We start from the raw sequence: 25,572 nt of genomic DNA, 5'->3' as shown, positions 1-25,572 counted from the left end.
TTATTATTCTCCACACACAATTTTAAGAATCTCTACAAAAGTATCATTTATATACTACTTCATTAAATAACACATAATGAAAAAAAGAAAAAGAAAAAACAAACAATCCATTCACAAGTGTTTTAGCAACATAGCATCTACATCACAAACATGATCCAAATAGTCTTGAAGAAACGGTTGCTAATATCCTGCTTGTTCACAATGTAACAAATATTTGCATGTTCGATTCCTCTGTTTTCTCCTGGAAAATTATGGCTCTTTCCAGGTTAATCTACATGTCTTGAATATTTATAAAAATGTCTCCTTCTGCTAAATTATATGGGTTAAAACATAACTTCAAATGTATCAATGATTCAAGTACCCTATGTTATCTTCTTCTCCTGATGAAGCCCTATTGTTAGGGTGAAGCAGAAGATCTTTTGTCAAGAGTGCAAATTAGCATTTGAAGTACACATGATTATTGCCATAATAGCCCATTTGAGGCACCGAAGCAGGTCTTCCTGTGAAGAGCTTTTCATTTTCAAATCTGAGCAGCCTAATGTTTGAAGAACAGTGTCTCATACTGAATCTAACATGCAAATATTGTTACATCATGAACAAGCAGGATATTAGCAACTGCTTCTTCAAGACAATTTGGTTCATGTTTGTGATGTAGATACTATGCTGCTAAAACACTTGTGAATTGATTGTTTTTTTCCTTTTTATTTTTTCATTTATGTGTTATTTAATGAAGTAGTATATAAATGATACTTTTGTAGAGATTCTTAAAATTGATAATTTGTAGGTTCACTCATTGTGTTACTTTAAGGTTAAAGTTTAGCATAAGATCAATTTTTCTTTTTATTTCTCACGGACACTTTATATTTTGTATAACTGCCATTTTTGTGTTTTCTGTATAATATATATATATATATACATATACACACACAGAGAGAGATATACATACACACACTTACACAAACATATTTAGGTATTCTCTTTAGTAGTCATCTACAATTAACTCTTCTATATCTAATTTTATTGATTCTCTCTTCTCATTGCTCAAATAAATGTACTATCAAAGACCTGGAACCATGATGTACTGAGTCAGAGGGTGTGGGTTTGTACAATAGATAAGCTTCCAAAGTATAGTGCTGTTGGTATACAGACAGAAGCCTCTTGGGTAAAATCATAGTGTGTACGATCTGGAACCAGAACACTGGGCCATCCTTGCGTCAGGTCTCTAGGCTTGGCAATCAGGGCCATCCTGGTGGGAAAGGTGCTTACTTGGACAAGCAGGGTGGAGACACAGTGGCAAGGTCAGGAGAATTGCCAGGAGAAAGAGAGAACAGGAACACAATTAGGAAACTGAAGATTGAAATGTGAAGCAGGAAGCTTAATGTGCAGGACTGCTGTGCACAAATACAAGCAAAGGAATCAAGAACAGGATACAACTGGAGAAATCTTGGATCAGGATACAACTGCAGGATTCTTGAACAGGATACTTCAATTTGGATGAGGCTTGGAAAGCAGGAAACAAACTGGTAGCGCTTCTGCGAGGTGAATACCAACATGGTTGCTGAAGCTGCACTGTGTGCCTTCTGAGCATGCCTTATATACTACTGGGAAAGCAAATGTTGCTTACCTGTAACAGGTGTTCTCACAGGACAGCAGGATGTTAGTCCTCACATATGGGTGACATCACAGGATGGAGCCCAATCACGGAAAACTTCTGTCAAAGTTTCTAGAACTTTGACTGGCCCCCACTGGGCATGCCCAGCATGGCACTAACCCTGCAGCCAGCAGAGGTCCCCCCTTCAGTCTTATTTAAAAGCTATAGGCTGTGCCGAAAAATAAAATAAAACGTTACGAACCCTACAACGCAGTCCTGTCCTGTGAGAACACCTGTGAGAACACCTGTGAGAACACCTGTTACAGGTAAGCAACATTTGCTTTCTCTCAGGTCAAGCAGGATGGTAGTCCTCGCATATGGGTGAGTATCGAGCTGAGAATGTCCGAACATGCACCAAATGTACCCAAAGGCATGCAACAGGCACAACAACTGGGGTGGAATTTGGTAGAGGGCATCCTGAACCCCACCGGGCAGGCGGAAGGGTGTTGGTACGTCACGTTGTAAATAGTTACGATGGACAGACTGGCCGAAGATGGAATCTTGTCTTCTGGCTTTGTCCAAGCAATAGTGGGCTGCCAAGGTGTGGAGAGAACGCCAGGTGGCAGTCCTGCAAATGTCAGGAAGCGGCACCGATCATAGGTGTGCTACAGAAGTCGCCATGGTCCTCACAGAGTGTGCTTTAACACAATCTTGATATGGAATGCCCACTTGCTGATAGCAAAAGGATATGCAGTCCGCCAACCAGGAGGAGAGAATCTGCTTAGCCACAGGCTTCCATAACTTGTTAGGATGGAAAGAGACAAATAATTGAGTGCTTTCCCTGTGGGCAGCTGTACGGTCTAGGAAGAATGCTAGAGCCCGTTTACAGTCAAGGGTATGCAGAGCCTGTTCTTCTGGATTGGAATGGGGCCTGGGAAAGAAGGTAGGTAGTATAATGGATTGATTAATGTGAAACTCCGATACTACCTTAGCCAAGAATTTATTATTATTATTATTATTTAAGGATTTTTATATACCGGGGTCCATAAGAAACATCACCTCGGTTTACATTCAAACATTAATTCAGCAAAGAGCTTTACAATATCACATAATAACTGTATGAATATAAGACTAATTATAACTTTGTAAAAAAAAAAAAAAAAGAAAATTAATATAAGAGTGTCTGTAGAAATATTCTGAAAGGTATATAATAGAACTCAGTTTATTGATAGAAGGCTTTTTTGAATAGCCAGGTTTTTAGGTTTTGTTTAAATTTTTTGTGGCAAAGTTCCTGGCGTAATTCAGAGGGCATAGTATTCCATATTGTGGATCCAGCAATGATGAAAGAACGATCTTTTGTAGTCGAAAGTTTGGTCAAATTAGGCGCAGGGATCTTCAGTTTCGCTAGATGTTGGAATCTGGTAGGTCGGATCGATGTTTTGAATTGTAATTGATCATTGAACCATTGCATTTCTCTGTTGTGAACGGCTTTATGTATAAGAGTCATGGATTTATATACTATCCTTGAAGCCACAGGTAGCCAGTGCAATGACTGAAGTGCTGGAGTGATGTGCTCATGGCGTCTCGTGTCAGTGATGATGCGGGCAGCTGCATTTAGGGTGAGTACGGAGTACCGCCCGGTCCTGCAGAAGTTTAGTGTAAGGCGGATAGGTAACTAGGGCCTGTAACTCACTAACTCTGAGAGCTGAAGTGATAGCCAAAAGAAAAATCACTTTCCATGTGAGATATCGAAGTTCACAAGAGTGAAGAGGCTCGAATGGAGGTTTCATGAGCTGACCCAAAACCAGGTTGAGGTCCCAAGAAGGGGCCAGGGGATGTAGTGGAGGCTTGATGTGTAGCAAGCCCTTCAAAAAAACGTGTTACAAGGGGTTGTACTGATATAGAGACATCCCAGACACCTTTATGGAAAGCAGCTACCGCACTGACATGCATTCTGATGGAAGAAGTCTTAAAATCTTACTCTGATAGATGCCAGAGATAGTCCAGAAACTTTGGGATTGGACAGGAAAAGGGGTCAAGGGACTGAGAAGAGCACCATGACGTGAACCTTTTCCATTTGTAAGAGTAAGCTTTTCTCGTGGAAGGTTTCCGTGAAGCAATCAAGACACGGGAAACTGGTTCAGAAAGGTTAAGTGGCTGAAGGATTATCCTTTCAACATCCACGCTGTCAGGGACAAGGCGTGAAGATTGGGATGGCGTAGGCACCCGTCGCTTTGAGTGATCAGAAGCGGGTCCGTCCCTAAGGGAATGCGCCTGCGAATGGAGAGATCCTGAAGTATTGGAACCACATTTGGCGTGGCCAGTGAGGTGCTATCAGGATCATGGTTCCCTTTTCCTGACGTAACTTTACGAGAGTCTTCGAAAGAAGAGGATTTGTCGTAATTGACGAGAAATCCTAATGAAATTAAGGCATGTAAGGTTAGATTGAGGGACGACAGAGCAGCTTGCTGAGTGGGAGCAGACTAACCAGTCGTCCAGATAGGGGTAGACGTGAACAACCTGAATCTTGAGGAAGGCTGCAACAACTACGAGGCATTTTGTGAAGACTCGTGGCGCAGACACTAGGCCGAATGGAAGCACTCAGTATTGATAGTGCTTGGGGCCTACTAGGAACCTCAAGTATTTGCGATGAGATGGAGTTATCGCAATATGAGTGAATGCGTCCTGGAGGTCCAGAGAGCAGAGCCAGTCTCCTCTTTGTAGAAGAGGAAGAAGCGAGCCCAAGGTGACCATCTTGAACTTCTCTGCAGGAAGTACTTGTTGAGGGTCCGTAGGTCCAGAATAGGGCGAATGCCTCCCGATTTTTTGGGGGATTAGAAAGTACCAAGAATAGAACCCTAGGCCGTGCTGAGAGTATGGTATGGGCTCTTTGGACTGGAGAAAGAGGGAGACCTCTTGATCCAGAAGAATGGAGTGATCGGATGTTCTCCACATCGGCAGAGGTGGGGAGTCCGGCGGCCGGATTGAAAGTTCAGATGGTAACCCTGAGCAATTATTGCCAATACCCATTGGGCTGAGGTGATTGAGTGCCATATGTGTGGCAGTAGAATCTGGCTGCTGCTCTCTAGGTGGAAGTCAAAAACTTAAAGCAGGCCCTGGTTGAGGAGCTGCTTGTGGCTTTTGTTTACGTGTTTGACGAGACTGTGCTTTTTGAAAAGGTCTCGTGGCACCTGATCTGGTTGGTGGCAGATAGGACTTCTTCGGGCGGAAGAAGAACTTTTTAGAGTCCTTCCTGAAGAGCTGTTTAGAAGAATAGTCGGACGGCATCAAAGAGAGCTGTCTTAGGGTCTCAAGATGATCCTTTAGTTCTTGCACCATCCGTTGAATCTTTTCGCCAAATAAATTATCTCCGACACAAGGCAGGTCAGAAACCTGTCTTGTTCTTCAGGACGAAGGACAGAAGACTTGAGCCAGGCCCACCTTCTCGCCGAAATAGCAACTGCAGATACTCTAGTAGAAGTATCAAAGATGTCATAAGATGTTCTGATCTCATGCTTGCCTGCCTCAAAACCCTTGTTCACTAGGGTTTGAAGCTGTTCTTGAAATTGTTGAGGCAGGGAGTCTGACAAGTCTTGTATCTGCTTGAAAATGACCCTGTTATATTGGGTCATATAGAGCTGATAGGTGGCATTGACCCTTGGAAGACTCGGTGACCAATGGCATCTAGGAACTTGTGTTCCTTGCCAGGGGGAACAGAAGAGGGAGGCTTTGACCTCTTCGCTCTCTTCTGTGCAGACTCCACCATGACAAAGTGGTGATCCAGTTGTGATTTCTGAAAACCTGGAGCTGACTGCACCAAATAGGTAGTGTCAGCTTTCCTGTGGATTGGAGGAATGGAGCCAGGAAGTTCCCAGTTCTTCTTCAGGAGATCCAGAAGGACCTGATGGATGGGAATAGAGGTGATTACCTTGGAAGCATCCAGGAATTGAAGCAACTCCATCATCTGGTGCCCATCATCCTTTTCAGTCTGCAGTTGGAAAGGAACCAGTTCAGACATTTCCTTCACAAAGTTTATAAAGGAGAGGTCCTCTGGAGGAGAACGCTTCCTACTTTGTGGGAGAAGGTGGTGAAGGTAAATCATCGGTGTCTGGCGAGGAATCATCAGTCCAGGTATCATAAGGATCAGCAATGGTCCCTCTAGGAAGTAGAGGGGGACAGGGTGGTTGGATACCTGAAGGTCCCGGTCTAGGTTCTGAAGGAATCGGAGGAACTATCGGAGGCACCGATGACGGCACCGATACGTCCGGCATCGGTGGCGCCGGACGTATCGGCATCGATGGCTGAGGCAGAACTCCCGATGGAGTGATGCGGAACAGTGTTTCTCCTCCCGATGACACTAAGTGGGGAGGGCACCAGAGCCATCGGAGACCTGGGATCCATCGGTGGAAAAGCAGCAATGAGCACTTCCATCCTGGAGAGCAGCGGTGCCAACGCTGCCGGAATCGGGTCGGTGATCAGTTCCGCTGTCTGTACCAGTGTTGGTGCCGGAGGAACCTGGAGTCGTTGCATCGCCTTGTGAATGCCCTCCTGAATCATCCGGTCCAGTTCTTCTCGGAGACCTGGAGCAAGCAGCCCTGGCTCCAGAACAGAAGAAGGAGGCAGAGGCATAGCCGGAGGGACCACCATCCTCTGTCAGGTGAGGGTTGCCTCGGTGACCCTGTCACAGAAACGGTCTGTGCGTTTTCTGGACGGGGTTTCTTCGACAGCAGCTTTGACGATGGCAAGGTCAATGATTTTGCTCCCTTGATGGTCCGAGACTTACGTTGTCGATGGCGATGTTTGTCTCTACGATCCCCTCGGTCATGAGGGGGAGTAGAGGGTGTCGAAGGCCGAGATGTCGTCGATGCTGGGCGGTCACCAGCTGGTGGTCAATACTGGCGTGACGTTGTCGGTGCCAGCTCTGACGACGTCGATGCAATGGACAGAGTCAGGGTTTGAGCACGGAAGAGAAGCTCCATCTTCTCCATTCTGGCCTTGCGACCTTTTGGTGTCATTAGGGCACATTTGGTGCAGGTGAAGACATCGTGCTCTCGTCATAGACACATTACACAGACTTTATGAGGGTCTGTGATAGACATGGTGCGAGTACAGTCCGGGCACAGATGGAACCCCGACACCATGGCCATGGAAAAAAAATCGAGCCGCGGTACGGTTGACGGCCAGTAGGCTGCGAGGGCCAAATATGATGATAATCGATGGAAAACGGGTAAACTTACCGGAGTACCACGGTCTGAAAAAAGTTAAAGGAGGGACTCCTGTGGAGCAAATTAACTTTCAGTAATTCCGTGAGGAAAATTCCTGTCAGGAATCTGTGCAGAGCTCCTTAATCGCGAGGCTACTGCTGCATGGAAAAGAGAAGACTGAAGGGGAACCCCTGCTGGCTGCAGGGTTAGTGCCATGCTGGGCATGCCCAGTAGGGGCCAGTCAAAGTTCTGGAAACTTTGACAGAAGTTTTCCATGTTTGGGCTCCATCCTGTGATGTCACCCATATGTGAGGGCTACCATCCTGCTTGTCCTGTGAGAATAAAAGGAACACCCAGTACTGGTCCAAATGGATGATTGCAGGGGCATGTCTGACTCTCCCAGGAAACAAGACAAAAATATTAGAACTCCTGGGAAAGTCCACATCTTTTGCACCCTCAAGGATATCTCAAGGATGCAGGTTCAAACCCCACTGACTATTGATCCTGACATAAGTTCCACAAATTTTCAAAGTGAGCTTATTTTGTTTCAAGATTCTTTTAAACTGCTAAATCAGGTGCCAGACCTGGTCAAAGAGATATACATCATTAAAACAAAAAACTAAAAATAAAATATAAGTATTTATGCAACTTGCTATAAAGTTACTCTTATGTATTAATATGGCAACATACATAAAATACAGTGCTAATAAAAGTATCAGAGCCACACATATTACAAAAAAAAAGTATCATTTGAACCCCATAGTTTTGTGTCAGCCATTGTAGGGAAAATAATCCCTGCCAAAACTGTACAAGGAGGAGAAGCTTTAGAAACAAGTTTTAGCTGGAAATGCTTAGCTGCTGAGACAGAAGAGAGGCAAAAGCACAGTGGAACACATCTGATTCAATCTGCAGATAAAAACACTGAGGGGGCTTCGCAGTACACATGCCTATAAGTGTGTCTAATGGACAGAAACACAAAAGACTTTTAGCTTTTTTTTGTAAAAGCTATACACAAACCATATCCAGAGCAATACCAATGCCATCTCCCACATGGAGGACTGATAGCTTGCTTGTCCATGGAGAAACAGAGGGTTTCACATAATCAGTAATAACATTTGTGCCTATAGTGCATTTATGGTATACAGTATACACAGAATAATTAGTTGTGAAAAAGTGAAGCAATAGCAAGAGATCAACAGAGATCTATGGCACTAAAAAGGAAGCAAATTGGGCAGACTAGATGGGCCTTACGATCCTTACCTGTTGTCATATTCTATTTGCAGAAAACATTGTTGAAATCAATGGGGAGAGTAAAAGCATTAAAAAAAATTGACAGTTTGTGGGTCATGCCGGCAAGCAGCTTCCCAAAATCTATTATATAAATACCTCGCAGCTACTACTGATACTTCAGACTTTAGTTGGACGAATACAGACTAATAGTACACAAGAACATTTTTACACAAAGAATTAGATAATCTGGAAAAACATTCCCACTTCACAAAGCTTCAGTTCAAGAAATTTCAATGCAGTGTAATTAACTGAAATCATATAAAAAATGTAAAAGGAATTCACCAGGACAGAGAGAAATTAGCAAGCAATAGCATGATGTCTCTCTTTTTCTATGTACCTGTCCAGTAGTGGCTCCAACCATCCATCATGACACTCACAATGGCAGTCAAGAAATGTCAGAACATCCCCTCTGGCTTTAGAAGCTCCCAGCAGTCTTGCTCGAACTAATCCTTCCCTCTTAGTTGCACGAACAAGGCGTACCTTTTTTAGGTCAGATATGTAATCTTCTAAATGTTCCTTTAAATGTTCTATAGAGAAATGCAAAATACAAATATACAGTGATAGTATAATCTGCTACTTATTGGATGCGTGTTCTCAAATATATTTTGAAAAATCCTTTTTACAAACACAGATGAACTATTTCCCTCACCAGACAAAGGTGAAATTAACAACTGGAATTTCACTTGCACAGTTGGCTAAACTACAAAATTATGCAATAACTTGTCATATCTTTCATTCTGTAGAAGAGAATTCTAGAAGCCTGACCTATTCTGGAAAAAACTGCAGATTGACCATCAGTCCCTTCTTTAGATTAGAATATGCTATTTGTAGGGGCTCAGTGAGATTTTAATAAGGAGTCTCTTTGCCTTGCAATGTTTAAACAGTTCTCATAGCCAGCAGAATGTGTAGATTGTTTGTTACAAGGGTGTGATCCTTTTGTTTTAAATATGAATGTATGCTTTATAAGCTGCTTAGAGTTGTGTATTTTGCAACATATAAATCTCTTAATAAAAACAGTAAAATAGACCTCATGTGCATCACTTTTGCAACACACACATTGGTTTATTGAAAAGTTACCACAGCCTAAAAAGAATCAACTTTTCTTCAGGATCCATGTACACACCAGAATGCTGTACTGCTTGCTCTGCTTACATATCAACAAAAAAAAGTGATCCAGGCAGTAAGGAGTTTACAGGATAAGTCAAGTTGCTATGGTATTAAGACATCATAGGACAAAGTCTAACATGTGAAAGCACTGAGTTTTGAGCACTCCAAGCTATTAGCCTTGCAAACATTACTTGGTAACCAGGTGTTGCTCAACAAATAATTTTATTTTTTTTTAATTACCTGCTTTCTGTGGGTGAGGCTGCTGTTGCACAGCCACTACAGGGCTCAAGCAGTTGACAATTACAACAGTGGCTGACCATAGCTTCAGCAGATAACTAATTCCCATTTCCACCAGTACTAAAGGAACACAGGAAGGCAATGAGAGATACTAGAAACCACAGACGTAGTACAGAATACAAGATTTTAGGTATCAATGGCCGTAGTATCATTTGGCAGCACTGCTCATCAAGTAACAAGAGCATTCTCTAAATACTGAGGGCAATTTTCAAAATGATTTACTCACAAAACTCAGCTCTCTGAAAATCACCTATCCTCAATGCAGTAAAAAATCTGCGCATGACTTTTAGCAGAAGAGAGAGGAGGTATTCCTAGAGATATGTTTAGGTCAAGAGTGGAAAAATATCACCTGTAGATTACTTTATCAAATCTATGCACATTTTTTCTCCCAGAAAAGTTTTTTGTCCTCGCACACAAAAAGTGGGTGTAAGTGACTGCACATACTGTACTTGTGTACCTGCAGCTATTTTCCCAAGTGAAAGACTGTGTACTTTTGCTTTGAAAATTGGTGCAAAGATGGCATGTAAGAAGGGCATGTGGACTTTGCACCAATGTAAGCAGTTTGAAAACTGCATTCTCCTAACATAACAGAACTGTGAATTACAAGGCAGTAATTATGTTTCAGGTTTAGATAATATTGTGGAAAACCAAGGGAGCGGAACCTGTTTTATGTCACCTTAACCCAAAATACAATGATATCACTGTCTTATTTCACAATCTGTTGCACAAGGCTATTTGGTTAGTGATACTCATTGCTTGCAGTTATACAGTTACACCTGCTGACATAAGATTCAATATACGATTTTAACCTTACTTCACAAATAATGGCCAACTCCTCGTGGTTAGGATCAACTTTTATGGATTTATACTCCTCAGCATATGTTATGGTCAGCAAACAAGGGACTAATAGAAGTCCCCACAGTGCAACATGCACAGTTAGGTGAAGTAAGGGAGTGCACTTTTTTGATAGTGGGATGAGATGCCCAAGTACCAAGAACCACTCTTGATGGTAAAAAATTTAAAAAATGCTTAAGACCTGGCACTTTGAGAAGGTGTTTGATGAAAATAACTTAAAAGCTGATTTAGTGCCCCAAATGATGATTAAAATTTACAAAGATGGTAATATTGACACTGTTTTAGTTAAAGGAAATCTGATGAAAAGCAGATTGAATCAATGCAAAGGTCAGCAATGTAATGATGTATTGTTGTATTTTAAATGTCTGTTTTGTTTTAATTTCTAATATGTAATATTATGGTTTTATTTTTGTAAATTGTTGTGATACTTGTGAACAAGCGGTATATAAATACTCATTTTACAAGATGAATTGGTATCAGTAAGTTCGAGTAACAGGCCTTTCACATGCAATTGCTCTCAGAACTGAGTGAGGTGCAAACCCAATCACCCCTTTTAGTCCAAGCAATTACACCCCTAAAGTTACACAAAATAAGTTGTGAGTCCACATCTTCAGCTCAAAACACCCCTGAGGATCAGATCACAACCTATAGCTCCCCATACAAATTATGACTTAGTTTGCCATGGAAGATAGCGCTGCCACATTTTTTCAAATTTACCCACTTGTTGATGCCGAACAGCAGTAATTTTACTAAAATAATACATAAGAACATAAGAAATTGCCATGCTGGGTCAGACCAAGGGTCTATCAAGTCCAGCATCCTGTTTCCAACAGAGGCCAAACCAGGCCACAAGAACCTGGCAATTACCCAAACACTAAGAAATACACGTTCACCAACCTCTGAATAACTTTAGATGTGTTGTGCCCTTCTGTTTACAAAAGTATGCAATTTCCCAGCTAGTATTATTTGGTGAAACAATAACATCGCAGAGTTGACAGAATCTGTATATGGAACATTTAAAATAAAAATATAGGATCCTTAGAGATTTATTCTCCCACAATATCAAACATCAACTGAACAACCGAATCCCAAAAAATGGCAATCTTAGGGCAATCTGACCACATATGTAAGAAACTACCAGATGAGCCACACCCAATCCAGCACAAATCTCCCGGTATTAGGATATAGCACATGTAACTTAGCTGGGGTTATAGACCTGCGATAAAGCATCTTGTAACTCTGTTCAACAATCAATGTGGAAATTGAACTCCGTTTGGTAAAAGAAAAGCAAAGTGCCCATTTTCTTATGCCCAATGTACATTTTACATCCCTCTCCCAACAGACAATATGTGAGGCATTCAAAAGATTATAGATTCTGGAATTTCCCTTTGTGATAGCCCCTGCCTTATTGCAAAAGTCCTCAAAATGCTTTCCCCGACAAAAACATCCTAACTACCTTTAAGAAATAAAATGACACACCTGCATATAAAAATAATAGTCAGACATGGGAAATCCAAAGTTACTCACCATGCCTGAAAACTCCCTCATCCTCCCACCATACCATATGTGCTCCAGCCAAGAACAGCCTCTCTCCTCCCATCTTCTTGCAAGAACCTTAGAATTCCCAGGAGGGAAAGCCAAATTGAAAAAAATAGGCAAATCCCCCACCGAACCACCCTTCCAACTATCCCAAACCCTAAGGGTGAGAGCTCCAGGCAGTAGAATAGAACGGGGCACCACCCTAACTTTATGAGGTAACCAAACTAAAGAGGCCGGAGGGACTCCCTGAAGTAAATCAGTTTTCAGCACCACCCATTTTTCCACCCTTCCCTTATGCCAATCAAAGACAGCATGCAACTGCGATGCCACATAATCCCAAAGTAAAAACAGGTGACAACCAACCCCTCCCCCAACCTTAGGTAAAAATAATACCTTACTGCTAACCCTGGGAGGGCATTGCCTCCATATAAAGCGAAGAAGTTTGCTCTGGCAAACCTTAATACAATCAACAGGGACAGCAATTGGCAGGGTCTGGAACAGAAAACTCAGCCTGGGCAGGACATTCATCTTAATAGTCTATTATCCTTCCCAACCAGGATAAATCACTCTGTTCTCAGGTTTGTAAATCTCCCAAAATCTTCTTCCAGACTCCATCATAATTCCTTTGAAAAAGGTTATCAAGATTGGTTCCCACTTTCACCACCAGGTATTTCAATTCGAATGGCACAATTTTAAAGGGAAACCTCCTCTTGATCTTTTAAGCCGCCTCTCCAGAACAACAACATTCAGAAATTCAGACTCATCTGCATTTAGCTGGTATCCAGAAATCTTACTGAACCTGGCCAATTCATCTACTAAAGATGTCAGGGAAGTCACAGGATACGCAACTGTAAAAAGAATGTCTGCAAACATTGAAAGTTTATATTCCTGATCCCCCACCCTAATACCTTGTACTACTCTCTATTCTCGAATGTAACTGTCAAAGGTTCCAAATAAAGTGCAAAGAGAAGCAGAGAAAGAGGGCCACTCTGTCTCGTGCCCCGGCCTATCAGAAAGGCCTTCGAATAACTCCTAATAACTTTATAGCAATCTCAGTACTTGTATTAAAGTTAACTAATTCAAAGTGAGAAATTGCCACCCAACCCGAATTTGTCCAAAACAGAAAACAAATACTCCCAATGAACCAAATCAAAAGCCTTTTCGGCATCAACTGTAAGCAAAGCTAAAGGAATCAGATTCTTGTGCCCACCAAATTAAGTTGATCATCCTTCTCACTCACATTGCTGCTAACCTATCGGGCACGAACCCCGTTTAATCAGGATGTATCAAATTGCACATTATGCTGCTTAATCAATTAGCTAGGATTTTAGCTAGAATTTTTAGGTCCAGATTTAGGTGCGAGATGAGCCTGTACAATCCACACAACGTGGCATCCCTACCTGGTTTTGCTAATATGGTAATTCCCGCCCAGTTTACATCATCAGCTATATGGCCATCCCCTAACGCAGAGCTTTCCAAACTTTTCATGTTGGTGACACACTTTTTAGACAAACATAATTTCACAACATGGTAATTCAGTCTACTAGTAAACCAGAGGTTAAAGGTTAAACGAATGAAACATATTTCGACAATTTATGTATGTTTCCTTAAATATATACATAAATAAAATGTTTCACGACACAACCTATCTCATGAAAACCTTAAATTTATATTAAAAATATATATTCCAAGATTCATGTTATTGTTATAATTTATGAGAAACAATAATAAAACAAATTGTCTGTCCCCCACACACTCATCTCTCTCCTCCCCCCAGCACATGTCATATCTCTCCCCCTCAAGCACATGTCTGACCCCCACACACTCATTTCTCTCCCCCCCAGCACATGTCTGTACCCCACACACTCATATCTCTCCCCCTCAAGCACATGTCTGTCCCCCCAGCACATTTGCCCTCCACTCACTCATCTCTCTCCCCCCAGCACATGTCTGGCCCCCACACTCATGTACCTCGTCTTTTTGATTGTTGCCAGTTAAGTGCTTCACTCCCTTCCATGATCACCAGACACTGCTGCTTGCAGTCAGTACTCCTCATGGCCAGGCCTCATCGGCAGCAGCAGCCAATGCAAGGATGGCTGGGCTCGTTCCACCCACCAAGCCCCCCCAAAAAACGCAATTGACAGCAAAAATCACCCAATAATAAGCAACCCATAAACTGAAAAAAAAAAGTGAATCTCTAGAAAAAAAAAAGCCCAAACTCGCATCAGAGTTGACCGGGCTTGCGCGACACACCTGCACACTGCAGGCGACACACTAACGTGTCCCGACACACAGTTTGGAAAGCTCTGCCCTAACGAGTTATTGAATGCTGTCAGGGGACACCACCACAGAGTTCAATTTCTTGTAAAAGCCTGCTGAAAACCCATCTAAACCTGGGGATTTCCCGATCTTCAATTCTTTAATGATCTGAGTGACCTCAAATTCAGAGATTTCTCTATTAAGGCATTTTTGTTGGATGTGGTCTATATTGGGCAGAGTAATTCCCACCAATTAAGCGTCTATATCTACTTGAGAGATATCCTCCTGTTTAGAATATAACTCTGGATAAATCTGGATAAACCTAGACCTAATACCATCACTGTCTAACAGCATTGTACCAGTTCCATCTTTAATTTTAAGAATTTGATTATGTACAGGTCTGGCTTTAAGTCTCCTGGCCAAAAATCTACCAGCTTTATTCTCTCTTTCAAAAAATTTGTTTAGCCTTACCCAATTGAAAAATGATTTCCCCTACCGCTAAACCCCACAACTCCGCCCACAGCTTGTCTAGTTGCAGATGAGTGTGGAGGTCCACCCTCATGTCTAATTTCCAATTTACTTAACTTTGCCAAAATGTCAGCTCTTTTCCTCTCCATCTTCTTCAAATAGGATACTCTTGCTATCAGTTTACCTTTAGCTATGGCTGTAAAGCAATCCCAAAGAGTACCAGCAGATACTTCCCCAGTCTCATTGTCCTCTAAATACTGCCCTATTTCCCTACACAAAGTTTTGCAATACTCGCTATAATCCATTAGAATTTCATTGAGCCTCCAATATCGCTCCCTAATTTGTCCCCCCCCAATCCTTTAAAAGAAAGCCAAATAGCCGCATTATCAGACCACATTATGGCCTCAATCCAGATATTCCTCACCTTATTAACCAAAGCTTTGTCAATCAGAAAGAAATCAATCCTAGAACAAACCTTGTGTGCCTTTGAATAGAAAGTATAATCTTTCTCCGAGGGATGAAAGAGGCACCAAACATCAACTGAGTGCCACTCCACCATAAGCGATTTTAGACTTTTTTTTTTTTTTTATTGGTTACAGAAAAAAGAATCCATTAATCACAATTATATAGTAAATTTTAAAAAACCCAAAAACAAATACTAACACAAAAGGATCCAATTTAAACCACAATTGGGAGAAACAAGTCAGAAGAAAAATTCAAACCACAATTAGCCTGACCATTCATTAAGGGCCTAAGTTGTTATATGGCTATCAGTACTAACATTGAGAACCTGCTTATTACTCAAAAAATTATCAAGCTGAGCTACATCATGAAATATATATTACCAACGTATTTAAGGATACATTTACAAGGGAATTTCAATTGAAATAACCCTCTAATTCCAGAATTTTTTGTTTTCTAGCCAAAAATGCCTTACGGCACACTTGAGTGTCTCGAGTAACATCACAAAAGATCGAAACCTTATGACCGAAAAAACATACTTTTCTCTAAATTGAAAAAAAAAAGTTTCATTATAAATTATCTATCAGATTCTTTTAGAAATTCTACTAAAAGAGTATACCTGAAATAACAAAATCTGAATTTTCTAGGAATCCAATTAGATCAAAACATTTATCCTTCTGAATTCCTTCCATTACCTTTACAGAAGAAAATAAGTAATAAGCTTTAACAATGGTAGTAAAAGATTCCTTGGAAATGCCTAGGAGTTCCTGAAAGAATCTCCCTAACATTATCATAAGGGAAACAATGGAACATCTAGGAAAATTCAAAAACCGTAAGTTACATCTTCTAGCAAAATTTCTAAATTTTCCAATTTTCTAAGCAAGATTAGATTAACACTCATGTTAATTCACTGCTCTGAAATAGCAGAAATCTTATTCTCTAAACACTCCATTTTATCTATATGATCTTGTAACTTAAGAGAATTATCATTAATATCAGACATATTTCCAACAGAGTTCAGCAAAGAGTCTATCCTTGATGATAACGTAGTTTCCAACTTGGTGACAGCCACCCACAAGGCATCCAGCATTATTGGGGCTGGTGTATCAAGATGACTAGAAGGAGTAGAGGAACCTGGTAAACCTTGAAGGGATACCCCTCTCTGGATACTAGAGACCGAGTCATCATGGACAGTCCCAGTGTCCAGCAAACCCGACTGGGTAAGGCTCCTAATCCTTGGTGGGTTAGGTCCATTGGGACTAAGGGAGGTCAACCCCTCTGAAGGAACAAAACCATCTGGTCCAAGTTCAACAGCCAAAGTTAACTGGCTAGAAAACTGAAAAGCTTCCAAAGTGGGCTGTGATGTGAGGAGAGGTTGAGAACAGAGGGGAAGATCCTAATGGAACCTTTCCTCTTTCCCACTTTTAGAAGAAATCAATAAAAAACTTACGTGAGTGTTAAGTTGCCAAAAATGTGATAAGGGGTGTGCCCCTTTGGTGCGCGGCTTCGGCACGCCAGTGTCATCGCTGCATGCCTCTTTTTATGTCCCAGGGAGATGACGTCACGAGGAAGACCTCCCTGTCCTAGCCGCCCGATGACAACTGGCGAAAAGGCTCCCGATGGTGGAGGAGCCTAGCAAGAAAACACTCGCTCTCTCCCAGACCTTTTCTATTAACCCACGAATCCCCCCATTCTCTCCACTCGTATCTAAAAAAGGATATCTGGTAAGATTGAAAGCCACCCCCCCCCCCCCCCGGAACAACAAGGGAACCTTCCATCCACTGTTCTACAGTTAAAGAGAGCCCTTCCAGGAATTGCCCTTGCCACATTTGGTGCATAAACATTCACCAATGCATAGACATCCTTACCCAACCGAAATTCAACTATAACATATCTACCTCCAAATCTCGTACAACAGATCACATCATCACATTTGGGAAAAATACCCACCCCACAATACTTGTTGGCCACTGTAGCAGCTGCAAAAAAACTGCAATGGGAAATGCTGAGAGACAAGCAATCTTTCGTAATTTTTTCTTTAAATGTGTTTCTTAACAGAACAATACATTTACCTGTTTAATAGCATCCTGTAGCAAACGCTTCTTTTTAGTATAAGTATTCAGCCCTTTAACATTCCATGACAATTTTAACTCCCCCATGGTAACTTTTCCAGCCAAGAACTTCCTGAAAACCACCCACGCACAGACCCGATCTCAGATATACCGCACATCCTCCAATAGCACCAAAGAATCTTAAACTCTAGGCTTCCACCCCACGAGTGTTTATGCCAAAAAAGAAATGTCCTTAAAGCCTCCCACATATATCCCCCCTCCCTCCTTGACCACCCCTCCTCCCCCTCCCAAAACACAGACTCCCACCTGAAGGAATGATGACACTCATCACAGCCCAACAGCCTGTGAACCTCCCTCCTCTCCCATGCTCACAGTAGCATCATGCACCCTCCCCATGTAAATCGTATCCATAGCTGGTTAATAGTTACCAAATAGGTCAAAAGGACACTCTCAAAAACACTCTCTAAAACTTTAACCAGGAGAATGAAAACCATTAAAGTCAAATATCAAAACATATCAGGCCAGAAAGCTTCTCAAGTTGCTGCTTCTCTAGACGAGGATCCCCACGAATGCCTCTATAGGCGCTTCCCACCAAATTGCACATGCTGCCATCAAAAGGAACTTTGAGACACCGCAGCGGCTAGCCTCTCATTAAAAAATTCGAAGACTTCACCAGACCTGCAGAGTGAAGAATATTCAAAGACTCCTCCACGAATTTAACCAGAGACGTGACCCCATTAATTGTGAACTGTAATCCAAATGGGAACCACTTGTATCTGTGATTGCTAGTCCGCAGAACCTCATGAAAATCGCATCATTTCTTGATTGTGACCGGAGAAAGATCTTGAAAAACTTCCACCTTATGCCCATGCCACTACAGATCTTTAAGCTTCCTCGCTTGCATCATTACCTTTTCCTTAACTGTATATTTGTGGAAGCAGACCATGTGTCTCTGGGGACATTCCCTCTTGGTCTCGCTAGTGATCTATGTGCCCTATCCAAAAGGATTCTGGGTTCCACTTCCTCGCCGTTCGGGGAACACAAGATCAGGGAGCAAATATCTTTCACTACATTTTCATAATCAGTGTAGTGTTCTCCCTCAGGAACTCCCCTGAACCTCAGATTCCCCCTCTGGGACCTGTTTTCCAGGTCTTCCAGCCATTCTTGATATACTCTGTCATCAGTTTTTAATTAAGTTCTTGCTGCACTTTGTCCTAGGCAGTCTTCTGCTCACCAAGCCGGTGTTCAACGGCCTCCACGAAATCACCAAGCTCAGCATATTCGCGATGCAGCTCTGCCACATTCGATTGCAATTCATGCTTCAGGGACCCCATTCCTTCCCGCAACTCACTGAACCACTTCTAGAAGTCTTCGCGGGATAAAGCTGGGTAGATCGGCACAGTTGCTTCTTCCGGTTTCAACTCACTTGGTGATCAGTGCTGCACCAGCTGCCCTGCTCCCCAGCTTCCTCCTCCACTAGGCCTCCAGGTTTTGTTCCATCGCATCAAAGGAAAATTGCTTCAGCTCTTCAATTTTCTTCCTGACGTCACAGAGCCTAGACTAATCAAATCACCGCGTTTAGATGCACAATACGGACAGATTGCCCCGCTGCAAGAGGGATAAGCTAAATTGGGGGTGGGAGCTCTGGTTTAAAGCTGCCATTAGGACAGAATGTCACATCTTCCCAGATCTATGAATTTTAAGCCTCTCTATCATGCCATTGAGTAAAAGAATTTCACTCTGTACTATACAACCACAAAACCTATCCAAGTGATACTAGAAACCTAAGAGGAGGGCTTGAAATGCTAGAAAGGGAATCCACATTTCCGATAGCTGAAATTCTATTAAACCAAGAAATTCGCTTAAAATAAAGGAGAAGAACCCTCTGCGGATCATAGACTCCATTAGCTATCATGAGCCCTTTGGCAGACTGACTGGGGGGAGGAGGATAGAAAGTGAGTTGCATAGCAATGGGAGAAGAACAGTAAACTGTTTCTAGTGGGGAGGAAAGGGGGAATAAAAAATATCCATAAACTTTACAGTTATGCAAGTAGTAAAAAAATTGCCCCCTTTATGTTTTATGAGCAGAGAAGGTATTAGCCTTTAAATCCTTTTTTATCATCTCTTACCATAAAAGATGTTGCATGGGCAACAATGAAAGCCATTTCATAATATGCATTCCCAGTATCTCTCTGTATATGACAATAATAACTTGGTAAAGACAAATAGGATTTTGTTTTGCACTCATACCTTCCTCATGGGATCTTCCAAGATTCCCTTTCTAGTCTCTTACAAAATCTAAATAGCACATTTGAATTATAATTAAAAAACAAAAGTATCTCCCTCTTCTCACTTTTATGTTTAATATGAATGTTGATGCACAGTAATGATCAAAAGCTTTTTCAGTATCAAATATGCTGCTGCACATAGATAGGCATGCGATGGAAAATGAGAGGAGAAAACACTCAAAGCAGGGAATTGTGAGGTGATGGGACACGTAGTGTTTTTTAGTTTTGGAAATGTATATTTTATTATGTATTTTAAATGTAATCTACTCATGGGTAAACATAAGGCAGATAATCAAGTTTTAATAAATACCTCTACCATTGATGCTCATGAACACTAAATATTGGTGAAAAAAATTATGAAATTTGAGGCTCCAACCTAATGAACCCCACCTCTAACTCCCCCCTCTGAGGCCTTCCATTCAAAACAGCAACAGCATTTACAGTGAAGCAGCAGCACTCACATTGCCATGCTTGTTGCTCCTCCTCTTTTCTCCCAAGCCCCAACTCCTACCTGATTTCCTTCCAAATCTGATTGGCTTCCTGTCTATAATGGTGATGGATTCTAATGCTGCCATATTGGATCAAAAGCCAAAAAAGGGGGCTGGGAAGCAATTGATAACTATCTGCTATGCTGGCCCTGCAGCAATAAAGGGGACAGAGATGAGGTGAATCACCAGACAGCAATATTTATTTAAATTTATTTATTTATTTATAGGCACTTATTACCTGCCCTTCCTACGTTCAGAGCGGGGTACAATGTGGAACATACACAGGTAATAGAGAGGGGGAAGGTAATGTAGAATCTTATTGGGGGAGGGGGGGAAGGATAGGCATCAAGGGATTGAGTTTACATGTGACACAGTGTCATCAGAGAGGGGAGAAGATGGCTAGGTAGCATCCTCTGCCAGGGGCCAGGTTAAGGGTAGTCTTGTCTTCTTGGTTCGGGAATGCTCTCTTAAAGAGGAAAGTTTAAATGGCTTTTTTGAACTGTTCTTTCTTGGAGATATCTTGTCTTTGGTAGGGCGTTCCATAAGAGTGGCCCAGCAGAGAAAAAAAAAGTGTATTTCCAGGTTTCCATTATGTGTGTGAGTTTTGTGGATGGAGCACCCAGTAGCATCTGGTTAGATTATCTTAGCTTTCTTGTGGGGGTGTGGATTTTTACTGTTGAGGAGAGCCATGGGGAGTTTAAATTGTGGATCTAGGAATGGATGACCGCTGCCAGCTTATATTGTACGAGACAGGGAGCCAGTGTAGTGATTGTAAAATAGGAGAGATTTCCTCTCAAATGTGAGCTGGTAAGGAGTCCTGCTGCGGCGTTTTGAATTATCTGTAGTGGACGGGTAGCATATAGGGGTAGTCCTGTCAGGAGAGAGTTGCAGTAATCTATCCCTGAGAATAGTAGGGATTGGAGGATGGACCTGAAATCTGAGTATTCGAGGAGATGTGTAGGTAGGAGGTGGTGTGTAGGTAGGAGGTGGTGTAGCAAACAGTTTGTAGAAGAATAGTTGGCGATATTTCTTATATGGTTACCCATGGTGAGTGAGGGATCAATAGTGACTCCTAAGTTCCATACACTTTGGGTAATGGTGATGGGATGGATAGCAAAAGTGATATGGTTGGGAATATTGATGATTGGATGGCGTGATAGAACAATGATTTCTGTTTTGTATGCGTTGATCGCTAATTTATTACAGTGTAGCCATTTTTTGATCATTGTAAAGTTGTTGAGGAATGGTTTAGTCAAGGCCCATGTTTCCTTCCATGGGAAAAATAATTGAATATTGTCCACATAGATTTTATAGTGCACTCCAAGGTCGTTGAGGGTTAGGTAAAGGTTAAAGAGGGCCGCAGAGAGAGCAGATCCTTGGGGTACTCCAGAGCTCAGAGGTATCAATAAGGAGGTAGAAGAGTCAATTTGGACTTGCTGTGTCCTGTTTTTAATGTAAGATGAGAACCAGTTCATCACCGTACCAGTTATTCCAAAAGGTGCGTAACCTGACTTCTTCAGCCACCCTAAACTATGGCCATGGATCTTTTCATCTGGGCCACCCACTCCTCTCCAGTATCACCAGCTTGCCCACCTCATCATTTCTTTATCACACCTGCAGTGGAACAGTGTTGGGTTCAAGCTGTACTGTCGGTCAAGGCAACTGTAAACCCAGGAATAGAAGAGACTCAGGGATTGTTACAGTGATCGGCAATGAAAGGCAGCAGTGGGAGCATTTTTATTTTCTGCTGTGGCTGTGATCCCAGAAGTAGTAGCCTGAGCTGCTGAGGAGCTGGTGTTGCATTTAAAGTGGCCCAGCAGGAAACAAAACAGGGAAGCTTGTGCTAATCCAAAATGTACCCAGGAAATAACAAAAAATGCAGCGTGAGCAGGAATATGTATTGGGGGGGGGGGGGGGAGAAAAAGACAAGTTTTTTTCCTATGTTTTGCAATCATCAGACGCATGACTGATAAAACGCAGAGCACCAAGACATAGTGTACTTGGATAGCACTAGATGTAGTATTTATTTATTTATTTCGAAACTTTTATATACCGGTATTAGTGGGGACATCATACCGGTTCACATAATAACTGAAAGTTTGGAAAATACATTTCAACAGGGAGAATGAACCTGGGCAGGGGTTAAACCAAAAGGTAGTAGGAGGATAGAGAAAAACAAGAAGGTCATAACAAGTGAAGATAATTTACAAATTTACAATGAATGTCTCCTTAATATAAGGAGAGGGCGGACATCTGAGTGGGGGGGGGGGGGGGGGGAAGTGCAGGAGCTATTCTGTGTAGGCATGGTTGAACAGGAGAGTTTTTAGTTTCTTTTTAAATTTAATTGTACAAGGTTCAAGGCGCAAGTGGGCAGGTAGAGAATTCCAGAGCGCCGGACCGGCAATGGAGATGGCACGGTCGCGGGTGGAAGAGAAGTGAGCCATTTTCAAGGATTGGACATGTAGGGTGCCATTGTTGGTGGATCTGGTAGCTCGGGTGGACAGGGGGGCAGTGAAGGGGAGGTCAAACCAGTTGGCGTTGTGGGTGTGGATAGACTTGTGTATTATGGTCAGGGTTTTGTAGTGTATACGGGATAGGATAGGGAGCCAATGTAGGTCCTTAAGGATGGGGGTAATGTGGTCGTGTTTGCGTGTGTTAGTAATGAGTCTTGCGGTAGCATTTTGCAGGAGTTGAAGGGGTTTTATTGAAGACAGTGGGAGCCCTAAAAGGAGGGCGTTACAATAATCTATTTTGGAGGTGAGTGTAGCTTGAATCACTGTGCGGAGGTCATGGGTGTAGAGCAGGGGTCTGAGATTCTTTAGAACATTGAGCTTGAAGAAGCCAGATTTGAGGATGGAATTGATGTGAGGTTTCATACTGAGATTGGGATCAAGGAGGATTCCAAGGTCCCTAACGGAAGGTAGCGCTGTAAGGAGGTTGAGTTTGGGGTCGTTAGGCAGGAGGTCAGGGGGATGTGAGGAGATGTGGAGGAGTTCTGTTTTGTTCGTGTTGAGAGCAAGCTGGAGGTTGGTGAGAAGGGCGTTGATAGCTGAAGGCACTTTTCCCAGTGCTCTAGGGCGTCGGATATAGAGTTGTGAATAGGGATGATGATCTGAACATCATCAGCATAGAGGTAGAATTTGAGTTTGAGGTCGGAGAGGAGGTGGCAGAGAGGGGTGAGGTAAATGTTGAAAAGGGTGGATGACAGGGATGAGCCTTGTGGAACTCCTTGTTGTAGGGGGCATGAGGCTGATAGGTTGTTTCCGATTTTAACAGAGAACTTTCTGTTAGTGAGATAGGATTTGAACCAGGCTAGAGCTATTCCTGAGATGCCGATGCTTTCTAGCCGTGTCAGGAGGTGGTGGTGGCTGATGGTGTCAAAGGCCGCTGAAATATCGAGGAGGGCGAGGAGGTAGCTTTTGCCTTGTCCTAGTCCTCTGAGAAGATAGTCAGTAAGGGAGAGCAGCAAGGTACTTGGATTTCAGCAAGACCTTTGACACAGTTCTGCACAGAAGACTTATAAATAAATTGAGCACCCTTGGTATGGATCCTAGAGTGATCGACTGGCTTAGAAACTGACTGAGTGGGAGGCGACAAAGGGTAGTGGAAAATGGAGTTTTCTCTGAGGAGGAGGAGGATCGATCCTTGGACCGGTTCTTTTCAACAATTTTGTAAGCAACATAAGGGAAGGGTTGTCAGGCAAGGTTTGTCTTTTTGCCAATGATGCCATCCAGGAAGGAGAGGAAAACGTGAGAAGGGATCTAGCGAAACTCAAGGAATGGTCTAAGGTCTGGCAGCAAAGATTTAATGCTAAAAAATGCAGAGTAATACATTTAGGATGCAAAAACCCAAGTGAAAGGAACAGTTTTGGAAGTGAAATTCTTCCAAGTACAAAGGAAGAGCGGGAACTGGGGGTAATTGTATCTAATGATCTTAAGGTGGCCAAACAGGAGGATAAAGCGACGGTAAAAGCCAGAAAGAAGCTTCGCTGCATAGACAGAGGAATGGTCAGCAGAAAAAGGGAAGCGATACTGCACCTGTAGAGGTCCCTGGTGAGACCTCACTTAGAATACTGTGTACAACTCTGGAGACCACACCTTCAAAAGGATATAAACAGGATGGAGTCTACTCAGATGGTGGCTTATAAAACAGTCAATGGTCGTTTTAAAGCATATGGGACTAGACTAAAAAGTCTAAACATGTATATCCTAGAGGAAAGGTGAGATGGGGGATATATGATAGAGACATTAAAATATCTCAAAAGGTTTCCATACACAGGTGAGCCTTTTTCAATGGAAAAGAGGCTCTAGAACAAGCAGACATGAGATGAGGTTGAAAGGGGGTAAACTCAGGAGTAATCTTAGGAAATAGCAAATGTTGCTTACCTGTAACAGGTGTTCTCACAGGTCAGTAGGATGTTAGTCCTCACAGATGGGTGACATCAGGAAGGAGCCCAATCACGGAACACGTTTGTCAAAGTTTCTAGAACTTTGACTGGCACCTACTGGGCATGCCCAGCATGGCATCAAACCTGCAGCCAGCAGGGGTCCCTCTTCAGTCTTGTTTAAAGCTACAGGAAGTGCCGAAAAATAAAATAAGAACGAACCCAACACCATGAGGCAGCAGGCGGGATTCGTGAGGACTATCATCCTGCTGTCCTGTGAGAACACCCATTACAGGTAAGCAACATTTGCTTTCTCACAGGACAAGGAGGATGGTAGTCCTCACATATGGCTGAGGATGTCCGAGAAATGCACCAAATGTACCCAAGATGTGCAATAGGTGGAATCCTGAGCCCTACCGGGCAGGCAGAAGGGTGTTGGTACGTCATGTTGTAAACAGGTTATGAAGGACAGACTGGCCGGAGTAGTGAGTGGTCAGATGTTCCCCACATCGGTAGAGGTGGGGAGTCTGATGGAATGGATAGAGAGTTCAAGCGATAACCCTGAGAGATTATGGTAAAGACCCACTGGTCAGAGGTGATTGTGTGCCACCTGTTGTTGAAATGGCACAATCGACCTCCCACTGGTATTTGAGGCAGTGGAAACCGGCTGCTGGTCTCTATGCAGGAGTCAAAAACCAGAAGCAGGGCCCGGCTGAGGAGATGCTTGCGGCTTTTGTTTATGAGGTTGACGAGACTGGGCCTTTTGGAAAGGTCTCGTGGAACGAGTCCTAGACTGTGGAGGATAGGATTTCTTTGGATGGAAGAATGACCTTTTAGTGTCCTTCCTGAAATGATGTTTGGAGGAATACTCAGAGGGTATCAGAGAGAGCTGGCGAAGGGTCTCATGATGGTCCTTGAGTTCCGCCACCGTCCACTGAATCTGTTCCCCAAACAGATTGTCTCCTATGCAGGGCAGATCAGACAATCTGTCTTGTACTTCAGGGCGCAAGTCCAAAGACTTAAGCCAGGCCCATCTCCTTGCCGAAATAACAGTTGCAGATACCCTGGAAGCGGTGTCAAAGATATCATAAGAAGATCTTATTTCATGCTTCCCTGCCTCAAAACCCTTGTGCACTAGGGTTAGAAGTTGTTCTTGGAATTGCTGAGGCAGGGACTCTGCAAAGTCCTGTATCTGCTTGAATAAGATGTATTGGGTCATATATAGCTGGTAGGAGGTGATCCGAGAGATAGCAAATGTTGCTTACCTG

General features: G+C 42.7%; 1 protein-coding gene across 1 annotated transcript in view; it reads right to left on the bottom strand.

The window, feature by feature from the left end:
• The window catches only part of GALNT12 (polypeptide N-acetylgalactosaminyltransferase 12), a 396,917-nt gene that overhangs the window by 289,368 nt on the left and 81,977 nt on the right, over positions 1-25,572 (bottom strand). The window contains 1 exon segment of the mRNA XM_029589963.1: positions 8,423-8,612. Within this exon segment, the coding sequence (XP_029445823.1) occupies positions 8,423-8,612 (190 nt within the window).

This window comes from Rhinatrema bivittatum, chromosome 2 (genome assembly GCF_901001135.1).
Source record: "Rhinatrema bivittatum chromosome 2, aRhiBiv1.1, whole genome shotgun sequence".
In the NCBI taxonomy this organism is placed as follows: Eukaryota; Metazoa; Chordata; class Amphibia; order Gymnophiona; family Rhinatrematidae; genus Rhinatrema; species Rhinatrema bivittatum.
This window is presented reverse-complemented; position numbering and strand designations above follow the sequence as displayed.